At 44.5% G+C, this 23527-nt stretch overlaps 1 protein-coding gene across 1 annotated transcript in view; it reads left to right on the plus strand.

Moving 5' to 3' along the window:
* The window catches only part of LOC137373245 (ral guanine nucleotide dissociation stimulator-like 1), a 67700-nt gene that overhangs the window by 26691 nt on the left and 17482 nt on the right, over window positions 1-23527 (plus strand). Inside the window, exons 13-17 of the mRNA XM_068038095.1 lie at window positions 2739-2872; window positions 6038-6253; window positions 10363-10466; window positions 10556-10660; window positions 13426-13498. Of these exons, the coding sequence (XP_067894196.1) occupies window positions 2739-2872; window positions 6038-6253; window positions 10363-10466; window positions 10556-10660; window positions 13426-13498 (632 nt within the window). The remainder of the gene's footprint in view (window positions 1-2738; window positions 2873-6037; window positions 6254-10362; window positions 10467-10555; window positions 10661-13425; window positions 13499-23527) is intronic.

Here is a 23527-nt window from a genome sequence, read left to right on the forward strand (position 1 = left end):
ACATCATTTAAGAGTGAATTGGATCATCATTTGAACAATATAACAGGATCTGGGAAGCAGGACAGGAAAATGAAATTGCAGTTGATGGATCCAGTTGAGAGTTAAGGACCAGCACAGACAACTTTGGCCAACTGACTGCCTTCTGTGTTGTAATTTCTGTGTTTCAAAGTGAAGCATCTTTATAAATAGCTTGAATTGCTGCCAGTTGAATAGTTAATTCCATGGCTTAATGGCAATCAAAGGTATTGAGTATTTGAGTCACTATGAAAGATAAGATAATTTAATTATGCAATGGATTTTGATGAAATTAATGAAATTGATATAATGACATTTTGCCACTAAATTCACCAATGATCTTTTAGATCAGTGTTGTCAAATGGAAATCACCAAGGTGCCAAACATGTGGCTACATCAGCACCATTTTAGCCATTTGTACTAATTATAGTAAAAACATCCCAGTGTTGCAGAATTACCAATTGAATATTGTAACGGCCGAGGTGGGAGGAGTGCACTGTTTATTCTAGTTCCCCTTCTCCACAGGTCACAACATATATTTACATTTTTTCCCACTTTCCGATACGGTCAATCATGGACTCCATTTTTATCCCAGAATAAAACACAGCAACCAGGTTTCTTTAATAAACAACAAAATGATTAGTTTATTATAAAACAAGTCTTAATTAGTAATGAATCAAAGCATAAACACACAGATCAAAATATAAATGCTCGCTTTTTTTATTAGTGCCACCCACCCACCTCCCTCTATCTCGCACACGCACACACACTCACACACTCACACACACACACACACACACACACTCACACACACACACTCACACACACACACACACACACACTCACACACACACACACACACTCACACACACACACACACACACACTCACACACACACACTCACACACACACACTCACACACACACACACACACACACTCACACACACACACTCACACACACACACACACACACACACACACACACACACACACACACACACACACACACACACACACACACACACACACACACACACACACCTCTTGTCCAAAAGAACAAAAAAGAATGCGTTGGCCAATAGACTTGCTAACCCTTGAAGAAAAACAGGGAAGATATGAAAAGTTGTCAGAAGTCCTTTTCTGGTTTGGCGTCCCAAATATGGGTAAACAGCTGTCACTGGGATCTTCCTAAAACAGTTCTTGTCAGGCAGCGTTGAAGATTAGTATGGGCAGGCTTTCCAGGGAAACTGCAGTCACAGGTTTCAGGAGGTTTCTTACACTTGCTTCTCAGCTTCTCAAGAGATGGAAAACTGGCATGCTTTTTCAAAGAGCTGGAACAGAGTGAACTGGGTGTTGCTTCCTTGGCAAGTTCCTTTACTCCAACTGCCTTTTCAAACCATTGTCCACATCCCAACTCACAGTCCAAAGTGAAAGCAAAACCAATGTCACAAGAATCAAGCTTCCTGACCCCTATCAATCTTGAGCTGTTCCTCCTTTGTGAATGTCTTTCTCCAAGTCAAAAACAACCCCTGCTGGGTAATTATTTGAAGATAATTCCAGTAACTTTTTATAATCCAGACCTCTCAGTGACCCTTGTTTTAAAAAAACCATACATGGACTCCTTTTCAGTTTTAAAACACAAATCGTCAAAATTTAACAAAAAAATGGAAGCACTCCGAATAATATGTCTGCACAAATGAAAGAATCAGTTCTGAATGGGATAGTGATGCAGCCAAGAGTTCATTTGGGCATGTTGTGTCAAACTTTTCATTTTGAACAGTAATCTGAAGTAAACTAATTCACGACACCCATGAGTTCATGCAGACTCTGTCCAATGGTTTTGAAGTTCAGTTGGGTTTCCTTTTGGATTTTTGAAATTACTTCAGAATTCATATTTCAGTTAATTTGATTAGAAATAAATCATGGAGTGAGTGCTGTGCTGATGTTGATTGGAAGAGGTTCCTTTTTGTCTTTTGTGCCAAATTCTTATTTTCCACTCAAATTTCAACTTTTTGTAAAGTCTAAATCTGTCCAAGTATCGCAGAGGCCCTTCCAACACATCACTGCACTTCTGGAAGGGACCCAAGAAAAGTTTACCTCTCCTTCTCCAAACCCCAACCTCAATTCAAGGGATTACCATTATTTAATACACAAGAGCAAATTCTGCGGAGTTCATCTTCCGCTTGAGGTTGCATTATCGTCTGATTCACAGAATTGTTACAGTGCTAAAGGAGACCATTCAGCCCATCGTGTCTGCACTGGCTCTCTGAAAAAGCAATTCCCTCAGTTCCATTCCCCTGCCTTCTCTTGTAACTTTCTGGGTAATTTCCTCTTCAGCTGTTGCTGTCAATGGTATTATTGTTATACTCTGTGACTTACTGTATTGCAAGGTTATTTTTGAAACAAGAACTGTTAAATCAGTTGGAAGATTTGATCAGGCAGAGATTACTTCCCCGTCCATTGTGTCTGCTTAATGGGGACGCATCAATAAACAAAATTGTTTTCTTGCCACTTCAGTGCTCTCATTAAGAGGCTTTGACTGAAATATTGTACAAGACTAATTTTACCAAATCTAGATTAAAAAATACAGAAGTAAGAACATTTTTAAAGCAGTGAACAATTTCCAATCACGCAAGTTTGAGCCAATTCTTTTGTTAGATGTTTTAGTTAAGTGCTGTGAACTTTGGGCACAAAATAAATGTTCTTTTTTCAATTTGCACAGATAGTTACCATGGAAAGATCATGTTCAACCGGGGTGAGGAGGGCGATGCAAAGGTTGAGGAAGTTGAAGATAAACAGGATATCTTCTCCTTCCCATCAGGCCTAGTTGCAGAACAACTGACATATATGGATGCTGTGAGTAAAGAAGAATTTGAGACCATTTTGTCGGTCCAGTTACTCAATTACTCTAACTGTGATGTTTCAGTCTGCAGTAAGCATTCTGATCTCTCTTCACATCATTAGTACTATTAGTGCTCCATTAGTCTCGATAACTCAGAGTTCACTTCACAATGCAGCGTTCTAAAACTTCAAAACATGTTTGACATGTGACTTCAGTATGAAGATTGGAATGTCTGTCAGTGAAAACTTCAACAGCCTTCTTCGTTTTTCTGAATATGAATGTCATGTGAAATAAGTAGCTTGGGAGAAGACTGAAAACCCCTTACTGCAACATGCAATACTGAGCTTCTGCACGATGGATAAGTAATAGTTCACGATTAAAGCGACAATGTTCAGAGTTGAGATAAAAATTGTAACAAATATGAGCAGGCCAGTGCATTTTTTTTTAAATTTGCAGATAAAACCTGATTCCAGCTTGTGTGAAAAAGCTTGGCAAACGTATCATTACAATGATATAACATGTTATACATGTCGAAATGCAACCAATCAGTTTGAATGGGATATGATTGTGACGAGGTTGATCTGACAGATTTCAATGGACAGTACAACTGAGCAGGTTGCAAAACCAACCTTTCACCCCATCCCAGCAGTTTCCTATGGGCAGGTTGTTAAAGTTATCACCCATGATCTGCTTCTCAAAGAAAATTTTTTTAGAAATACTTTTCAACAAAACTTTTTATAATCTAAGTTAGAAATATAGTGTAACTGAAACTCTTACTTTATGCAAGTCTTTTCAGATTTCGAGGATTTTGGAAGAGGGGAATTTTTTTTCAATAAAAGCATTCTACAAATTGAGTTCCTTTAACCAAAGTTAGCTCTCCCCCAGATCAGGTAGCTAAGTATCTGCACGTTTATCACCCTTAACCCACTCCCTTTCCTCATCTACATGCTGCCCCATAGTGATATCATCTGCAGACATGAGGGTTAGCTTCTACATGTACGCTAACTCTACCTCCCTGCCATATCTCTTGACCTCTCCACTGCCATTGTGCTGCTAGACTGGTAGTTTATTATTCAGTTGTGCATGAACTGGAAATTTCCTGCCATTGAACATGGGGAAGATTGAAGGCATTGCCTTTCTTCAATAGCCACCTGAAACTGCCGCCTGGCGGAACCAAACTGTCCACATTCTAAGTGTCCCATTCAAACCCATCAAAAAGAGAATTTACTTCCACCTCTAACATTGCCTCCCTTCATTCATACTTCAGCCCATCTTCCACTAAGACCATCATCCATGCCTTTGTCATCTTCGTATTCAACTGTTACAAAGCTCTCCTGTCCAGCCTCCCAAGAATCCAAATTTCTGCTGTCTGTATCCTATCCTGCACAAGGTCTCATTCCCCTATCATCCCTGTCCTCATTGACCAACACTAGCCCTGTCTCCCAATGCCTAGTGTTTAAATTTCTCATCTTTGTGTTTAATTTCTTTCAGTTTGTCCCTTCCTATCCATCTGAGCTCTTTCAACCCCTCACCATTTCTCTAACTCTGGCCTTTACACTGATGTCCCATGCTCAAGTTTCCTCTCTAAACCTTTTTTGCCTCTTTGCCTCCCTCTGCCCCTTTATGACCCTCCTTAAAACCTGCCTCTTCGACCAAGCTTTTAGTCACCCATCCTAAAATATTTTTTTTTGGACGCATCATCCATTTTTTCTGATTATGTGTTTTTGAATCTATTTGAGAGGGTCTCCTATGTTGAAGGTGGAGCCACTGAAGTTCCCTCTTGCCTTATTTTTGGCCTTTCCCAAAGCTTCTGTTCAGACAGTGATCTTGGTTTTCATTTGAAGAGCATGTCTACCAAGTGTATGAAGGATGAGGTGTTCTTTTGCATCTGTTAATAAAGTGATTGTAGTTTGTACTACCAAACATTTTAATTTGTGCATTTGTGGTTTGTGAAGAGTAGGTAATCTGGTCAAAAATAATCTTTGATTTCCCTTTGTGCACATTCTGGGCAGAGATTTGTCTCGAATGGTGGCACAAAAGGTGTGGTATTGGATCGGCCACCCGTGATACATAGCACCCAATATTAGCGGGCAGCCAATCCAATAGTGCACATTTTGTGCCACCAGCCAAGGCAAATATCTCCTTCTATATCTATGTGGTCATCATAAACTTGGTCGCTGTTAAACCATGTCTTTTAGCTTTAACTATTATTATGACCCAGTGAGAAATGTCTCGGGGTCACTCTCAGCCTTCACCTGGTCTTACCGTAACAGGGTTTAATTTTAAAAACACTTTTTTTAGCTCCCCCTTGGTGAATCCTTGTTCACTGCTTTCCAATTATAAGGCAAAGAAACTAGCACAAACAGGCTTTCTCAGGTTTAAAGAAGAAAAGTTGAAATTTCTGAAACTTAAAAATGAACTCTAATTCAGTTAACGGCTATGGCTACATGACACACCCATGCTAACATGCATATGCGATACACACATGCAAATAGAGACAGAAAAGAGTAGAAGAAAAATAAAGTGGAAAAGTTTGAGGCAATATCTGAAGAGTTGTTGTTCTGGTTCGTTGAGCTCACTGCAGAGTCCTTGACTGTAGGCAGATCTTGCTTTTTGTTGAGGCCCAGTATTCTTCTTAAACCTTGTTCGCTGTCGGAGACTTTTCTCTTTTGGGGTTCATATGTCTTCAGTGGATTCAGAGGCTTGTGAGAAAGAGATGGGAGCAGATAGGAGAGAGATCTTCTCAGTCCAGGAACAAACAGACACTCTGCCTTCAAACTCTCTGTGGCCAGTTCAAAAGAACAAGCTGGAATAGCGAGAGAGTCACGTGACCAGCTGGTCTAACCAGTCCTGGCCCTTGTGGATTGCATCTTCCTTAGCAGGCCCTGGAATGCACTTCCTCACCTTCGATGTCTGTTAGTATGTAAATGTTTTTTTTCAGCCACGACTGATCTGTTTAACAAGTTATTTCCTTGCTCCAACAAGTTATAAATCAATGTTCTTGACAATATTGATGTACCTTATTCCTGGCAGGTGGGGGCCTAGTATGACATTATGTTATTGCAAAGCAGCATGGCTATTTGACCTTTAAATGGATAATTTTTGTTTGTACTGCAGTGTTTAAGTGGTCCATGGTACTGGAAACATCTTTAGTCTTTGTCTTTTTCACTTTTGATCAGGAACTGTTCAAGAAAGTAGTGATCCACCACTGCCTGGGCTGCATCTGGTCACAGCGCCACAAAAAACAAAATCAGCACCTGGCGACAACCATCCGGGCCACAATCACACAATTTAATAACATCACTAAATGTGTGATCAGCAGCATCCTAAAAGACCGAAATCTGAAGCCAGACCAGAGAGCCAGGTTGCTTGAGAAGTGGATCACTATTGCTGAGGTACTGCATTGTTTATCGATGAGACTATATGAAAGGCCAAAGGCCACAGTAAGGGAAGCCACCAAGGTGGAAGAGAGCCTATAAGTCAAGACCAAGCAGCTCAGGAATCGGTGATTAGATGTTAAGCTCAGGTTTTGAAAGCCTATTAGTAGATTGTAGGAGAGGGAAGATCTGAGCAAGGGAGGTTTATGAGGAAGAAGAGTTTGAATGCTTCTGTAGAATGGTGAATCCTGGCACTATTTCCATTCTGCTAAACTTTGTCTTTGCCCTATACCTGAATATACGCACATTCCTACAGGTATGATTGGAAAGAGATAAAGAGTGGGAATTTTGACTGACTTATTTTTCTCTCTGCCTCCATTGGGCCAAGTGCATGGAGGACACTCTCGCTGCTGTCTTGGCTGAGATTAGCTAACTCAGTATCAACAGTTTTATTTTAGTCCAAACGTAGCAAATAGAAGTGCATTTGGTTTTCTGATTTTTGTATGCTTTTCTTTAGATGGTTGTCTTGTGCTGCCAGTCCTGCCCATCAGCTCGTTACACTAGACATTACAATTTATTATTCATCAGCCAAATACAATGAACAGGAAGGCTTCCCCCTCCCCTCTTCCCCCCCCACATTACGATGTCCCAGACACCGCCATCACCATCTCCGCGTATGTCCTGTTCCACCGGCATGACAGACCTAGCAGAGGTGGCGGCACAGTGGTATACAGTTGGGAGGGAATTGCCGTTGGAGTCTCATGGCATCAGGTCAAACATGGGCAAGGAAACGTCCTGCTGATTTCCACCTACCACCCTTCCTCAGCTGATGAATCAGTAGTCCTCCAGGTTGAACAGCACTTGGAGAACCACTGAAGATGGCAAGGGCACAGAATGTATTTTGGATAAGGGGCTTCAATGTCCATCAACAAGAGTGGCTTGATATCACCACTCCTGACCAAGCTGGCCGAGCCCTAAAGGACAAAGTTGCGATACTGGGTCTGGGGCAGGTGGTGAGGGAACCAACAAGAGGGAAAAACATACTTGACCTCGTCCTCACCAGTCTGCCTGCTGCAGATGCATCTGTCCATGACAGTAGGGTAGAAGTGACCACCGCACAGTCCTTGTGGAGATGAAGTCCCATCTTCGCGTTGAGGATACCCTCTATCGTGTTGTGTGGCACTCCCACTGTGCTAAATTAGATAGACTTTAAACAGATCTAGCAATGCCAAAGTGAGCAACCATGAGGCACTGTGGGCCATCAGTAACAGCAGAACTGTACTCAACCACAATCTGTAACTTCATGGCCCAGCATATCCTCCACTCTACCATCAAGCCAGGAGACCAACTCTGGTTCAATGAGGAGTGCAGGAGGGCATGCTAGGAGCAGCACCAGGCATACCTCAAAATGAGGTATCGACTTGGTGAAGCTGGAACCCAGAACTACTTGTGTGCCAAACTTCGTAAGCAGCATGCAATAGACAGAGCTAAGCGATTCTATAACCTACGGATCAAATCTAAGCTCTGCAGTCCTGCCACATCCAGTCGTGAATGGTGGTGGACAATTAAACAAATTACTGGAGGAGGAGGCTCCACAAATATCCTTATCCTCAATAATGGGGGAGCCGAGCACAAGTGCAAAGCTAAGGCCCTTCAGCTGCTTGATCAATGTAGAAATGTGTAGAAATGCAGCAAGACCTGGACAGTATCCAGGCTTGGGCTGATAAGTGGCAAATCACATTTGTAATAATCTTCAGCCAGAAGTGCCGAGTTGATGATCTATTTTGGCCTCCTCTTGAAGTCCCCAGCATCACAGATGCCAGTCTTCAGCCAATTCAATTCACTCCGCATGATATCAAGAAATGACTGAAGGCACTGGATACTGCAAAGGCTATGAGCCCTGACAACATTCTGGCAACAGTACTGAAGACCTGTGCGCCCAAGCCAAGCTGTTCCAGTACAGCTATAACACTGGTATCTACCCGGCAATGTGGAAAATTGCTCAGGTATGTCCTATACACAAAAAGCACGACAAGTTCAACCCGGCCAATTACTGCCCCATCAGTCTACTCACAGTCATCAGTAACGTGATGGAAGGTGTCATTGACAGTGCTATCAAGCAGCGCTTGCTTAGCAATAATCTGCTCACTGACGCTCAGTTTGTGTTCCGCCAGAGCAACTCAGTTTCTGACCTCATTACAGCCTTGGTTCAAACTTGGACAAAAGAGCTGACCTCAAGAGGTGAGGTGAGAATGACTGCACTTGACATCAAGGCAGCATTTGACCGTGTATGGCATCAAGGAGCCCTCGCAAAACTGGAGTCAATGGGAATCGGGGGGAAAACTCTCCACTTTTTTTTTATTAATTCATGGGATGTGGGCATCATTGGCCAGGCCAGCATTTATTGCCCATCCCTAATTGCCCTTGAGAAGGTGGTGGTGAACTGCCTTCTTGAACCGCTGCTGTCCCTTTGGGGTAGGTATACCCACAGTGCTGTTAGGAAGGGAGTTCCAGGATTTTGACCCAGCGACAGTGAAGAAATGGCGATATAGTTCCATGTCAGGATGGTGTGTGACTTGGAGGGGAACTTGCAGGTAGTGGTGGTGTTCCCATGTATTTGCTGCCCTTGTCCTTCTAGTTGGTAGAGGTCACGGGTTTGGAAGGTACTGTCTAAGGAGCCTTGGTGCATTGCTGCAGTACATCTTGTAGATGGTACACACTGCTGCCACTGTGCGTCGGTGGTGGAGGGAGTCATACTTAGCGTAAAGGAAGATGGTAGTGGTTGTTGGAGGCCAATCATCTCAGCTTTAGAACATCATTGCAGGAGTCCCTCGGGGTAGTGTCCGAGGCCCAACCATCTACAGCTAGTTCATCAATGACCTTCCTTCAATCATAAGGTCAGAGGTGGGGATGTTTGCTGATGATTGCACCATGTTCAGCATCATTTGTTACTCTGCAGATACTGAAGCTGTCTGTGTAGAAATGCAGCAAGACCTGGACAATATCCAGGCTTGGGCTGATAAATGGCAAATCACATTTGAGCCACGTAAGTGCCAGACAATGACCATCTCCAACAAGAGAGAAACCAACCATCTCCCCTTGACATTCAATGGCATTACGATCGCTGAAACCCCACTATCAACATCCTAGGGGTTACCATTGGCTAAAAACTGAACTGGAGTAGCCATGTAAATACCATGGCTGCAAGAACAAGTCAGAGACTGGGAATCCTGCGGCGAATAACTCATCTCCTGATTCCCCAAAGACTGTCCACCATCTACAAGGCAAAAATCAGGAGTATGATGGAATACTCTCCCCTTGCCTGGATGGGTGCAGTTCCAACAACACTCAAGAAGCCCAACACCATCCAGGACAAAGCAGCCCACTTGATTGGCACGCCATCCGCAAACATTCACTTCCTCAACCACCGACGCACAATGGCAGCAGCGTGTGCCATCTACAGGGTGTACTGCAGCAACGCATCAAGACTCCTTAGACAGCACCTTCCAAGCCCGCGTCCTCTACCACCTAGAAGGACAAGGACAGCAGATGCTTGGGAACACCACCACCTGCAAGTTCCCCTCCAATCCACACACCATCCTGACTTGGAATTATACTGTCATTCCTTCACTGTCGCTGGGTCAAAATCCTGGAACTCCCTTCTTAACAGCACTGTGGGTGTGCCTACCCCACATGGACTGCAGCAGTTCAAGAAGGCAGCTCACCAACACCTTCTCAAGGGCAATCAGAGATGGGCAATAAATGCTGGCCAAGCCAGCGATGCCCACATCTCATGAATGAACAAAAAGAACACCCCACCACTCCCTAAAAGAGTCTGTGTCTGGGTCATGCTCATTCTGAAGTCTCCTTTGGTGTCAATCACCATAGCTGTAGACCACCCATCAAAAATTGACAGATGATGAACTGAAGAGGTTGTTATAGCATCAAAATAAGTGAATAGCAAACTGTGAGTTGTCAAGAAGTGTGAAAATGTTTTTTCCATGAATCTGATTTTAATGCTGTTATTTTCACAGCTGACCTTTTTGGTAGAACAGTTCAAAGGTCTGAGGTATCAGGAAACTAGCAGGCACTGATATTTACAAAGAACTCTCTTGTTGTCCTTCTAGAAATCCAGAACAATTAACAATTACTCCTCACTCCGGGCCATTGTTGCAGCCCTGCAGTCCAGCCCAATTTATAAATTGAGGAAGACTTGGGCTGCTGTGTCAAAGTAAGTTCCTTTTCCAAAGTAGCCATGTAATGTTTGTCATAAAAATGTGATGATGAGTTGCAGATTCTACCCTGAGCTTCCTTGCACAGTGAGCGTCAGATTCTAGATGTGTTGGCAGGGCTACCAGAGACACTATGGTGCACCTCTAACAACTGGCTCATTGCCAGAAGTCTGTCTTCCTTTTGCTCGAGAATGTGAGTTACTGAGCAGTTTTCTTCAGTCGAATAATAAAACTGTTCAGCAACTTAAACTTTAAAGTACTGTGTTCCAAAATTGATCTGCTGTTAGATGTAACTGGCCATAAAATACTCCCTCTGTGGATATGTTGTGTCCAGTAAAGGGCTGCTACCTGACCTGAACCCAACAGGACCCGACGACATGTGTCGGTTTCGGGTCGGGTCGGGCTCCTCTTCCAGGTCCGGCTTTCAGGCTCGGGTCGGGTGGAGCCAGGCCGAGTCCAGGTCGGGCTCGGCTCGGGTCGGGTCGGGTCGGACACAGGCGGTAAGTGCTCTGCAGGTAAGTATTGAAATTAAAAAACTTACCTAAGCTGGGAGATCGGGACGAAACTGAGTCTGCGCAGTGAGCGAGTGACGTCACCATGACATCATCACGCATGCGCTGCAGCTTCCTGAATTAAGTAAAGGGATGGTCAGGTTGGGCTCGGGGGGGGTCGAGTTGAGGTCAGGCTTGGGTCGGGTCGGGCTCGGGTCGGCTGTGGTTCGGTCGGGTTCAGGTCGGGTTCTTTTTCCTCACCTGAGTAGGCCTTTAATGTCCAGTGATGTACGATGGTGGTTTGACACAATCTTTTATCTCCTGAGGAAGTGCACTAAATCCTTTAAAGCACGTTGCCTCAGACAATTTGATCCTGTCTGAATTTTTAGGTTTCTTGAAAGTTCTGCCAGGAGATTTACAAAAAGCTAGCTAATGCCCTGCATTGCATTTAGTTCTGAGAAATACTTAAACCCTTTTCAACCCCCCATTATCTCTGATTAAGAAGGGGAAAATCGAGTACGAGAGCAAGCTTGCAGGGAACATAAAAACTGACTGTAAAAGTTTCTATAGGTATGTGAAGAGAAAAAGATTAGTGAAGACAAATAAAGGTCCCTTACGGTCAGAAACAGGGGGATTTATTATGGGGAACAAAGAAATGGCTGACCAACTAAATGCATACTTTGGTTCTGTCTTCACAAATATCATACCAGAAATGTTAGGGAACACAGGGTTTAGTGAGAGAGAAGAACTGCAGGAAATCAGTATTAGTAGAGAAATGGTGTTGGGGAAATTGATGGGATTGAAGGCCGATAAACCCCCAGGGCCTGATGGTCTGCATCCCAGAGTACTTAAGGAAGTGGCCCCAGAAATAGTGGATGCATTGGTGGTCATCTTCCAAGATTCTATCGACTCTGGAACAGTTCCTACAGATTGGAGGATAGCTAATGTAACCCCACTATTTAAAAGGGAGATAGAGAGAAAGCAGGGAATTATTGACCAGTCAGCCTGACGTTGGTAGTGGGGAAAATTCTAGAGTCCATTATCAAAGATTTTATAGCAGAGCACTTGGAGAACAGTGGTAGAATCGGACAGAGTCAGCATGGATTTACGAAAGGGAAATCATGCTTGACAAATCTACTAGAATTCTTCGAGGATAAAACGAGTAGAATTGATGAGGGGGAGCCAGTGGATGTGTTTTGTTTGGACTTTCAGAAGGCTTTCGACAAAATCTCACATAAGAGATTAGCATGTAAAATTAAAGCGCATGGGATTGTGAGGGATAGAAAATTGGTTGGCAGACAGGAAACAAAGAGTAGGGAACAATGGGTCTTTTTCCGAATGGCAGGCAATGACTAGTGTGGTACCACGGGGATCGATGCGAGGACCCCATCTATTCAGAATATATATTCATGATTTAGATGAGGGAACTAAATGTAATATCTCCAAATTTGCAGCTGACACAAAACTGGGAGGGAGGGTAACTAGTGAGGAGGATGCAGAGAGGCTTCAGGGTGATTTGGACAAGTTGAGTGAGTGGGTAAATGCAAGGCAGATGCAGTATAATGTGGATAAATGTGAGGTTATTCACTTTGGTGGCAAAAACAGGAAGGCAGATTATTATCTGAATGGCTATAAACTGAGAGAGGGAAATATGCAACGAGACCTGGGTGTTCTCGTACACCAGTCGCTGAAGATTAGCATGCAGGTCCAACAGGCGGTAAAAAAGGCAAGTGGTATGTTGGCCTTCATAGTGAGAGGATTCGAGTACAGGAGCAGGGATGTCTTGCTGCAATTATACAGGACCTTGGTCGTGCCACACCTGGAATATTGTGTACAGTTTTGGTCTCCTTATCTGAGGAAGGATGTTCTTGCTATAGAGGGAGTGCAGCAAAGGTTTACCAGACTGATTCCTGGGATGGCGGGACTGACGTATGAGGAGAGATTGAGTCGGTTAGGATTATATTCGCTGGAGTTCAGAAGAGTGAGGTGGGAATCTCAGAGAAACCTATAAAATTCTAACAGGACTTGACAGTGTAGATGCAGGAAGGATGTTCCCAATGGTGGGGGAGTCCAGAACCAGGGGTCATAGTCTAAGGATACAGGGTAAACCATTCAGGACTGAGATGAGGAGAAATTTCTTCACCCAAAGAGTGGTGAACCTATGAAATTCATTATCACAGAAAGCAGTTGAGGCCAAAACATTGTATGTCTTCAAGAAGGAGTTAGATATAGCTCTTGGGGCGAAAGGGATCAAAGGTTATGGGGCGAAAGCAGAAACAGGTTACTGAGTTGGATGATCAGCCATGATCATAATGAATGGTGGAGCAGGCTCGAAGGGCCGAATGGCTTACTCCTGCTCCTATTTTCTATGTTTCTATGTTTGCTGCTACATGTCTGAGTCTTTGACAGCCATTGATTAATCTGCCTCTATTCTCTCATGATTAATTTGTCTCATTCTCTTGATTAGGAGCAGCATGGGATTGTTCGAGGAGCTTGAGGAACAATGCTGCCATCGAATTAATTATCATCTGGGTGAAGAGGTAAGATGTTGCACTTGGTCCAGTTTATCCATATTCATCGGGTGTTCAGTGTTTAAAAATAATACCTGCAATGTGTTAAACTGGTGGCTGACTGCATATGGGTGTTGTCAATCGATCAGGCAGCTGGCGAAATGTAAACTGTGTACTCGGTGGTCTGGCTTGGCTCAAGTCTTCAAAGCTTCTGTCAGTCTCGATACATATAATGGAGGTAGATATTATAATTAACTATTTAAATAAACATACTTCTAACAAGGGTATGTTGACAATGATGTAAACTCAGTAATAAACACAGAAAGAGAATCTACCTTTAAAATTTGAACTCTTCAACAAAGTTTAAAGTGGGATTTGTGCCAATGATTTTTCCTTTTGCTTTGTGCAGTGGGAGGGCCTTTTAAATGCAAGGTGGGGCACTTACACATTTAATTGGTTCCCATAAGTAATTATTAGTTGAATGATCACCTGTTTTTCTTCCTTTTCCTGTTTGTTCTGTATAATAAGGATAAGTAACTGCATGGGAACTGGGACATATTTAGAATATTGCTTTGTTCGTTGAATACTTCAGGCTATGATTATCTAATTTCAAATAGTTTGTGCCAAAACAGACACAAATTAGAGCATCTTGCATCTTCTTCAGTAAGTTCCAGAGAATACTGAATATGCCATATGGACTAAGACCACTTTCAGAACAACTCTTGTTCTCTCGTGTGCATAGCAAAAACATTTGATGGATTTTTGGTGGTACTATCAGAATATTTTGAAAGCTCTGAAAGACAACTACGTTTACCAAAGTTAGAGTTTTTAAAAAAAAGGCCGAACTGGGAAAACACATTGACCACATTTTGAAATTGACATGTAACACCTGACCCTTGGGCCAGCATTTAATCTGGGCAATGGGGATCTCGACGTCCAGCAAAAGTGCGAGTGAGAACCCCATGTCGTTCCTTCTGAGGGAGGCCTGCCGAATCAAGTGCCAATTAGGTACTTAACTGTACAAAGACGGGCCTTCCACTGGGTCAAGGACCCTGGTGACGGACGTCCCGCCCTCTGAGAGCTGCCAGCCACTCAGGCCAGCAGCTGTTTAACTGAGCAGCGCCACCACAGAGGCTGTTGCTGCTGCCAATGGAGCACTGACCCGAGGCCTAGGAGTAGCACTGGACCCAGAGCACAGGTAGGTCAGGGCGGGAGGGGTCTCGTGGTATGGGGGTGTGGGGTAGGGCAGTGTATGGGGTTTGGCAGAAAGGGCATGGGGGTAGCTATCAACAGGCCCCCCAACCTGATGCCAGGTCCCTAATTCAAGCCCCCCTCCTCCGCCCTGGAGCCGGAAAGCATCCCACATGGTTTTTCTTACTGTGCTCCCCAGGGCCGCCTGCCGCTTGGCTGATTGCGATGGCAGTGGGATGAGGCCATTAATTGGCGGTGGGGCAGGAAGGCCGTTCACAGGCCTTCCTATCCCGGACTTAATTATGGCGGAGGTGGGGAGGCAGCGGGGACCCACTGGCCACCACCCCACCCGATTACATGGTCTCCCCGTCTCCAAAGCCGTCATGGGGGAGAACATAAAATTCCCTCCTCGGTGTCTGAAAAAGAGCAAAATGTGTTCAATCAAATTGAGAGGTTTGAAAGGCTTGCCTGCTGCTGTTATACAAAAAAATGAGTTGATGAAGTAACTTTTTTTGCCTTACTGTGTTTGGCAGTCCAACAACAAATCAGTTTCGCTAAATTGTATTTGTGTTTTTATCCAAAAAAACATGTTTCACCTCGAGCACATGTTTTTTAGACTTCTAGGAATTACAACAACTCCATTCTTCTCTCCTCATCCTACTCAGAATCACAGAATAGTTACAGGACAGGAGACCATCTGACCCATTGAGCCCTTGCCGGTTCTACAAGAGCAGTTTAGTTCGTCCCACTACCCCACCCTTTCCTGTAACCCTGCAATTTTTTTCTCTTCAGGTTCTTATCCAATTTCCTTTAGAAAGTCATGATTGAACCTGCTCCACCACCATTTCAGCTGCTGCATTCCAGATCGTAACCACTTACTGCCTTCAAAAAAAAGTATTTCCTCATGTCACCTTTGGTTCTTTTGCCATTCACCTTAAATCCGTGTCCTCTAGTTCTCGAGCATTCTGCCCAATGAGAAAATTTTCACTCTATCTACTTTGTTTTGACCCCTCATGGTTTTAGACACCTCTATCAAATCTCTTCTCAACCTTCTCTAAAGAGAACAACCCCAGCTTCTCCAATCTATCCACATAACTGAAATCCCCCATCCCTGGAACCATTCGCCTAAATCTTTCCTCACACCCACCACCACCCAACCCACTGCCAACTCCCCCACCCCCCTGCCCCACCAATCGACCTTGCTACCACCAAGCTGTTGTTCAGTACTTGGCTCCATGAGGAGAATTTTTTTTACCTCCTCCAGACTTCCCGTTTTTAAACACATTAATTCAAATCAATAAAGTGAATAAAATGTTCAATAGGATTTTAAATAGAATGATTGGGCTGAATGGCCAACACAGTCGTTATGAACATGAAGAAAGTCTCCCATTCGTATAATGGCTTCTCTGCCAGTTGTAGCAAGTGTTCACTGTGTCTTGTGTGTTTTAGGAAACATTAGGCACCTAACACACTCAACCAAGTCCTCTGCATAGGGTGTAGTATCTGGCATCTTTATCACCACGATGATACCGAGAAGCCATGGTTTTTGGCTTCTGCTGTAGCTTCCTTCCTTGCTTAGATTGAACTGGACTGTGAAAAGTCTTTATATACTGTTTCATCTCGACCTAAACGTCACATCCCCTCCATCACCAAGACCACTTGCTTGTGCTTTTACATCATCACACGCCTCCACGCCGACTTCTCTCCATCTCCCTGGGACCTTTAAACCTGTTTTTGATGCCTTGACTAGATGTTTCCTACATCTTCCCGTCATTCAGCCTCCATAAATTTAAACATGGTTCACACCAGCCGGTACACAATCCTGCGAGTCGATCATTCCCACCACTGACCTTCATTGGCTCCCTATCCCCAATGTACTGAACTTAAAATACAAATTTTCAAATCTTTACAGCCTTGTTCTGCCTATTTCCTGAAACTTCCTGCTTCCACTCCCAATCCTTCACCCATCTCTATTTTCTTTTACATACACCCCCTCTCTTCACTGCACCATTGGTTGCAGAGCATTCAGTTGCTTCAGCCCAACTTTGGAACTCCTTAATTTCCTGACCGCCTCCACTTCTCTCCAGCTTCAAAAACCTTCTGAAATCCCATCTTTGCAACCAAGTTTTCAGTCATCTCTCCTAACTCTCTCATCATGCTCATTGTCCATTCATTTTTTATCTATTTCATTCCTCCACTTGCAATTAATCCTGATATTGGTTAGTTATAAAACTCTTTGTGCCAAATTGCCACAACACTGCTCATTGTTACAGTCAGAAAATAGTCAAAGCATGGGTTTTCTGTCTAATTCCTAATTGATTTTAAATGTAGCTTTTTGTTCTGTATTTGAAATGGACTAAATGTAGTATTTTTGTTAGAAAGATATGAATCTGAGTTCTAAAAGCAGACTGTCAGATGCTCAATTTTTCTGAACTCTAAGAAGACAATGTGAAATGACGTATTTCTGAAATACATTTGCAGGCTGGATGGAAACCTTTGGTGGGCCAATTCTGGCCCTTAGGCTGTATGGTGGAGGTGGTGGCGTAGTGGAATGTCACTGGACCAGTAATCCAGACACCCAGGCAAATGATCTGGGGAAATGGGTTTAAATCCCACCATGGCAGATAGGGTGAGATTTGAATCCAATTCATAAATCTGGAATTAAAAGTTAATCTAATGGTGATGGTGAAACCATTGTCAATTGTTGCAAAGCCATATTGTTCACTAATGTCCTTTAGGGAAGGAAATCTGCCATCTTTATCTGGTCTGGCCTACATGTGACGCCTGATCCACAGCAATGTGGCTGACTCTTAAATGTTTTCAGTGGGCAATTAGGGATGGGCAATAAATGCTGGCCTAGCCAGCGTTGCCGACATCCTATGAACAAATAAAAAAAATGTTTGACAACCTTGATCTAGACAAAATAGATCATTCAGAGAGGCATCACAGCTGTGGCAGACTAAATAGATTGGTTCCTGGGATGAGAGGGTTGTACAGATTGAGTAGTATGTTATGACCGGGTGAGAAAGAGATCGAGGGGTTCCCTCTCAGCCTTTGCCTGGTTCAACCGTAACACAGTTTAATTTTAAAAACACAGTGTTTTAGCTCCCCTGTTCACAGCTTTCCAATTGTAAGGCAAAGAAATCTTAGATTTAGACAAGAAAGGTGGAAGCTTATTAACCATAAACTCTAATCCAATTAACAACTACAAATTTGCGATGTGACCACGCTAGCGTGCATACGTGATAAACACACACACAGATACAAACAGAAAAAGTAGAAAGAATAAAGGGAAAAAGTTTGAGGCTGGGTGTATTTACAGTCCTTCGACTTCAACGTGGAGTCTTTGATTGCTGGTAAGTCTTGTTGTTCGTTGGGGTCCAGTGCACACTTTAACTTGTTTCGATGTCGGAGTCTTCTCTCTCTTGAGGTTTAAGCGACTTCAGTAGGTCTAGAAGCTTGTGAGAAAGCGAGAGAGAGGCAACCAGCAGAGAAGCTCTCTTGCTCCAGGTTCAGTTGCAATCTGCAGTCTGTCTTCAAACTGTCCTGCGCGTCCTTCAAAAATGCTTGGACCAGCAGGTTCGTCATGTGACCAGCTGGTTTAACCGTGCCTGCATTTGTGGATTCTATCATCTTAGCTGATCCTGGAATGCGAGTTTTCTTTCACTTTCAATGTCTGATCATCAAAATCCATTTGGGTTAATTGGACAAGGGAGTAGTTGCTTTGTCTCCACAAGCACTGTCTTTTAGTATGCAAATGATCCTTCAGCCAAATATTTGTTGATCTCTTTAAGCAAGTCATCTCTTCACTCCAGCAACAATTCAAAATTACTGTTCATATGACAAAATTAATGTGCCTCATTCTTGGCAGGTGGGGGTCTTCGACACCTCCATACCCAGTGGAATGAGATACGATATTTTTTTAAAAGAACATTTCATGAAAAGGGATCAGAGAGAAGATAAGTCCAGGAAAACACACATGCATCTCTCTCATTCATTCAGAATTCCTAACAGTTGTTACAGCCTATTTCTTCTTGGTAGCAGTGCTGCTTTAACCTGCCCTTTTTGGCATCCCAGTAAACATGTGATTTTTGGGGAAGTTTTTCAGTTTGCGCATTTCCATGACTGCCTAGGGTGTCTTTGTTCTTGTTAGGGTCTGCAGGGGGAGAGTTAGATTTAATTAGCTCTAAGTGGGAGTTCCGCTTATGTGCGTCGGCAGTGGGCGGTTCTACTTTGAACTCTCTTTCAGTGCTTTGAGGAGTCATACAAGGGCTTTTCACCTTAGGGGATGGTTGGTTCTCTTTTCCCCTGACTGTGGGGGAGGATTCCTTGCTAATCTTCCCTTTCACATCTGGTACACTCCTGATTGCAGGTATTTGTCCAGATTCTGCTGCACTCCAATGTGGCACCTCGACTTGGTGAAGCATCACCCTCATGGTTTCTCTGCCCTCTTGAGGACTTTCTTTGTCTCTGCAGGTTCCTGTAAATGCTGTTAGCATCTCTGGTGGGGTGCTTCTAGTGTCTGCATTTACATGGGAGGATGTGGGGTCTAACTTTTTAAATATTTTGGGGTTGGCTGACCGGACGGTAGGGGTTTCTATTTGGGATTTCTTTAACCTGCCCTCTTGGTTTCTTTGCCCCTTTCGCCAGCTGTGTGCCTGCCTGTGCCCTTTTGTTCTCGACAGGGTTCCCTTCCAGTTCACCAGCCCTCTGCTGGAGGGTCCTACAAACACCAATAAAGGACTTAGGGATGCTTGGGTAATGATCTGGCAGGGTCAGATTTCACTGTAGGTTGGGGTTTACCCTCAACCTGGCACGTGTGACAACTCCAACAGTATTCCACCACATCTTTGTGGCGTTTTAGCCAGTTAAAACACTGTACTGGCTTATATGGGCTTTGGTATTTCGTATACTGATATGTACAGCCACTGTAATCTCGTGTGTCCTTCTTAATATTTCTCTCCGGTACCTCTGCGGCACCACTAACTGATGAACTACTGTCTACTCCTTGCTCTCAGGTCTGTAAGGAGAACTCTATTTCCTCATCAGTACCTCATTCTTTAAATAGTAGCAGTTACGGACTCCCTCTGCTTCAATTTCAGACTGGGCAGCCTGTGCTAACTCTCGCAATACTGGGTCAGCTCGCTGAGCCTTGGCTAGGGAAGATTCATTTAATTCATTCCTGGGTCTTCTAACTTTCCAAAGAAAGTCTCAAACAGACAGACCTCATGGTCATCTGCCTGCAGTGCCAATTCAGTCTCCTCTCAGGGAGCTGGTTTGCTCATGGCTTGATTCACTACACATTCAGGGAAACTGCAGGGGTCACCTTCTGCCACTGCCCTGTCTTTCTGAACTCCTGCAGTCTGTCTTTCACTACTGGGGAAGCTACCACCTTCATCCCTGCCAGATCATTACCTAGGAGCAGGTCAACCTCATTCACAGGCAAACTAGGGACAATCCTTACAGTCACTGGTCCCGAAACTAGGTCGCACTCCAAGTGCACCCACTGTAAAGGTACAGGCATACACTGCCCTCCAATACCATTCACCACCATTCTGATGTTTATTGCACTCTCTGGGGGAAAGGTCAGGCCTTTTCCCAGTAAAAGGGATCTAATGGCCCTTGTGTCCCTGAGGATTACTATGGGCTTGCTTTTCCCACTCGAGGGGTGTGGGGTTACTCTCCCTTCAGACACAACACCCTGATAACCTTCTAAAATCCTATTAAATTTTCCTGCACTTGCAGCGGTAGGCTTCCTGGGTCTGATTCTTACTGCAGTTAAAGCCACAGCTTGTTCTGCTGTTCTTTCCATCAGGGTCCCTTCTCCTTCACTGAGTGGCTATGCCCTGATTAACCCTACAGGTTTTCTCTTTAGTCTCCAGCAGTCAGCTCTCAGATGCCCTGCTTTATTACAATGGAAGTACACAGGTGCTCACTCCTACTTACAGCACCTTCCTTTTTGGCTGGAGGAGAGGCCCCTGTGTCTCCTGCTTTTCTTTCCCTCTCAGGATTGCTTGGGCTTCTATCACCTTCCCACCCTTTGTCCTTTTCAGATTTGTGGAGATGACGAGGAATGGTTTTCCCCTGGAGAACCAACTGATAAATGAGAGCAAATTCATTAGCCAGCACTGCGGCTTGCCGGGCTCTTTGAACCTTCTGTTCCTCGACATGTGTCTTTATGGAGAGTGGGAGAGAGTTTTTAAATTCCTCGAGCAAAGTCACTTCTCTGAGATTTTCCTTGTTGAGCTGCACTTTCGGAGCCCTCAGCCACTGGTTCAAAAGCCAGCTGCTTACTTCTCTCAAACTCCAGGAAAGTTTGATCAGCCTGCTTCTTGACGGTTCTAAACTTTTGGTGGTAGGCTTCCAGTACTAACTCATATGCCCCAAGGATAGCATTTTTTTGCCAGTTCATAATCTGATGAACTCTCATCTGGCAACATGGAATAAAGCTCATGGGCTTTTCCTATTAACTTGCTTTGTATCTGCCGCGTCCAAGCCTCAACAGGCCACTTTAACTGCCTTGCCAGTTTTTCAAAAGTAACAAAAATCACTTCCACGTCTCCCTCATTGAATTTTGGGATCAGTTGGGAAAATGTTTTAATAATTCTGAACCCAGCCCTGAATTACGGTTCTCCATATTGGCCATGATTTCACTGGGGTTACTCTGTCGCACCCTAGTTAACTCAAGTCGCCTCAGCTCTCTGTCTTCGCATTCTTTCTGGAAGGCTCTTTCTTTCTCTCTCTCCTGTCTCTCTCTCTCTTTTTCTCTTTCCTCAAATTCAGGTTTCCTCTGTTCCAATTGTCGCTTTGCTCACAATACCCTGTCAGGGCTTAATTCTAACCCAGTTTCTGCTTCTTCAGATTCACAGGAAAAATGTTCGGCCACTAGTCTTAGGAGTTCAGACTTTCTAGCCTTGTCATGGACAGTGATCCCACACTGCTCAGCCATTTTTCTCAACTTTTCCAGACAGTGCTTTTAACTTATCACAAGTTACTTCACCCTGGCTTGGGGAACGACTGGCTTCAATCGCAGACAAGTTCGTACACTAGCACACACAACCACAAGAAAACCTGGATTGAAATCTTTTCTCTTTTTGATTGGGATCAATTTGACTTCCCACTTCCAATTTCCTCGCTTGCCTGTGGATCAATTCCAGATGCTACCACCCAAATTTCTGTTATGACCAGGTGAGAAAGGGGTCCAGGGGTTCCCTCCCAGCCTTTGCCTGGTTTGACCAGAACAGGGTTTAATTTTCAAACACGGGCTGAATTTTACCGGCCCCTTGATACCGTGGGTCGCAGTACAGGGGCTGGTAAAATTCTGCAGGGAGAGGCCCGCCTCAACCTGCGACGTCGAGAAGGGCCCACCACAAATTATTGATGGCGGGGGGACCTTGTTGCGGCCCATCCCCCCTGCTCCCCCCACCCCCGTCGCTCGGTGGCGACACCCCAATGAAGATATGTAAAACGGTACTTACCTCTGCAGATTATGCAGCCCACCGCCTCTTCATGGACACTTCCAGATTTTAAATTGAACAGGCAGCTATCACGTGCCATCATGTTCTGAACAGAAAAGCTGACGGGTTTTCAGAAGCAGATGTTTTCACGATGGAAGGTAAGTTCTGTTTTCAGGGGTCTCACTCTGCATTATGGAAGGGAGGAGGGAGGGGGGATTCGAGGAGTCTCACTCTGCATTATGGAAGGGAGGAGGGAGGGGATCTGGGACTACTCTGGGAAAGCTCTGCAGGCATGAAAGGAGCTACTGTGTACCCTCCCTCCGTAAACAGTGTACACGCTGCGTTTGTTTGTGTTTGTGAAGGAGCAATGGCACTCTGGTCACCCTGTGCGTGGGCAGGGTACCAGAAAGGGTAGGAGCGTTAAGATTATATTGATGGTAGGGGCAATCGATGCAGCTGGAAGATCTTGATGTGCTCATGCTGTGCCACTCTTGAGTGTTGGCCAAGATGAGCAATGCCATGCCACAAAGTTGATCCATGAAAGCACCTGATGTACCCGTCAACACCAATCCCTGCCCTCCTTGGAGCCTTCGAATAAATGAAGGGGTCAACTTTATTTATCACATGGAAATAGGTAGGCTCATCCTACATTGTGTGATGCTCTGCTCCTGAGGATCCATATGCGCCTGAGGCAAAATCAACAGGCAGGTGCGATCCATGTAGAGGCCCCCGGTCGTGAGCAGCAACCCCCAAGGGGAGCTTGCCTTTATGATTGCTGTGCATCGACAGGCTCCACATGACATGCCATCAGATGTCAGAGCACCAGTGTCAGATGCGATTGCGCATGTAGAGAGGGTGGTGACATGTCTCTGTGCCCTGTTCAAAGATGACCTGCAGCCCATCGGCTTTGGTAGACATCCTATCCCTTTCGTTCTCATAGTTTCAGTGGTTATCAAGCTTGACACCTTTGCAGCTTTTCAGGGGCCCACCAGAGACCTTTGTGGGATCACACAGTCAGCAGTGCACTGCTGCATCAGGGAGGTCACCAATGCCCTGCACCAGAAGGCCAGTGAGTATGTCCGCTTCAGGACAGTCTCTCACAGCTAGGCTAAGAGAGCCATCAATTTCGGCACCATTGCCGGAGAACCATAGCTTGTAACGTTCATAGACTGCATTCGTGTGGTCATAAGGCCTCCCGCCAGGCTACTACCTGAAGACGTCACCATTAAAGGATCCCTCTCAATCTGGGTGAAGCTGGTATGTGATCACCAGAGATGCTTCATGCAAATCTGTGCCTGCTTCTCAGGCAGCTGCCATGACCCCTGGGACCTGCGCTAGTCCCAGCTGCCACCGCTGTTCACTGAACTGGCTTAGATGGAGGGGTGGCTTCTTGGAGATCAGGGCTATCCTT

This window comes from Heterodontus francisci, chromosome 8 (genome assembly GCF_036365525.1).
Source record: "Heterodontus francisci isolate sHetFra1 chromosome 8, sHetFra1.hap1, whole genome shotgun sequence".
Taxonomy (NCBI): Eukaryota; Metazoa; Chordata; class Chondrichthyes; order Heterodontiformes; family Heterodontidae; genus Heterodontus; species Heterodontus francisci.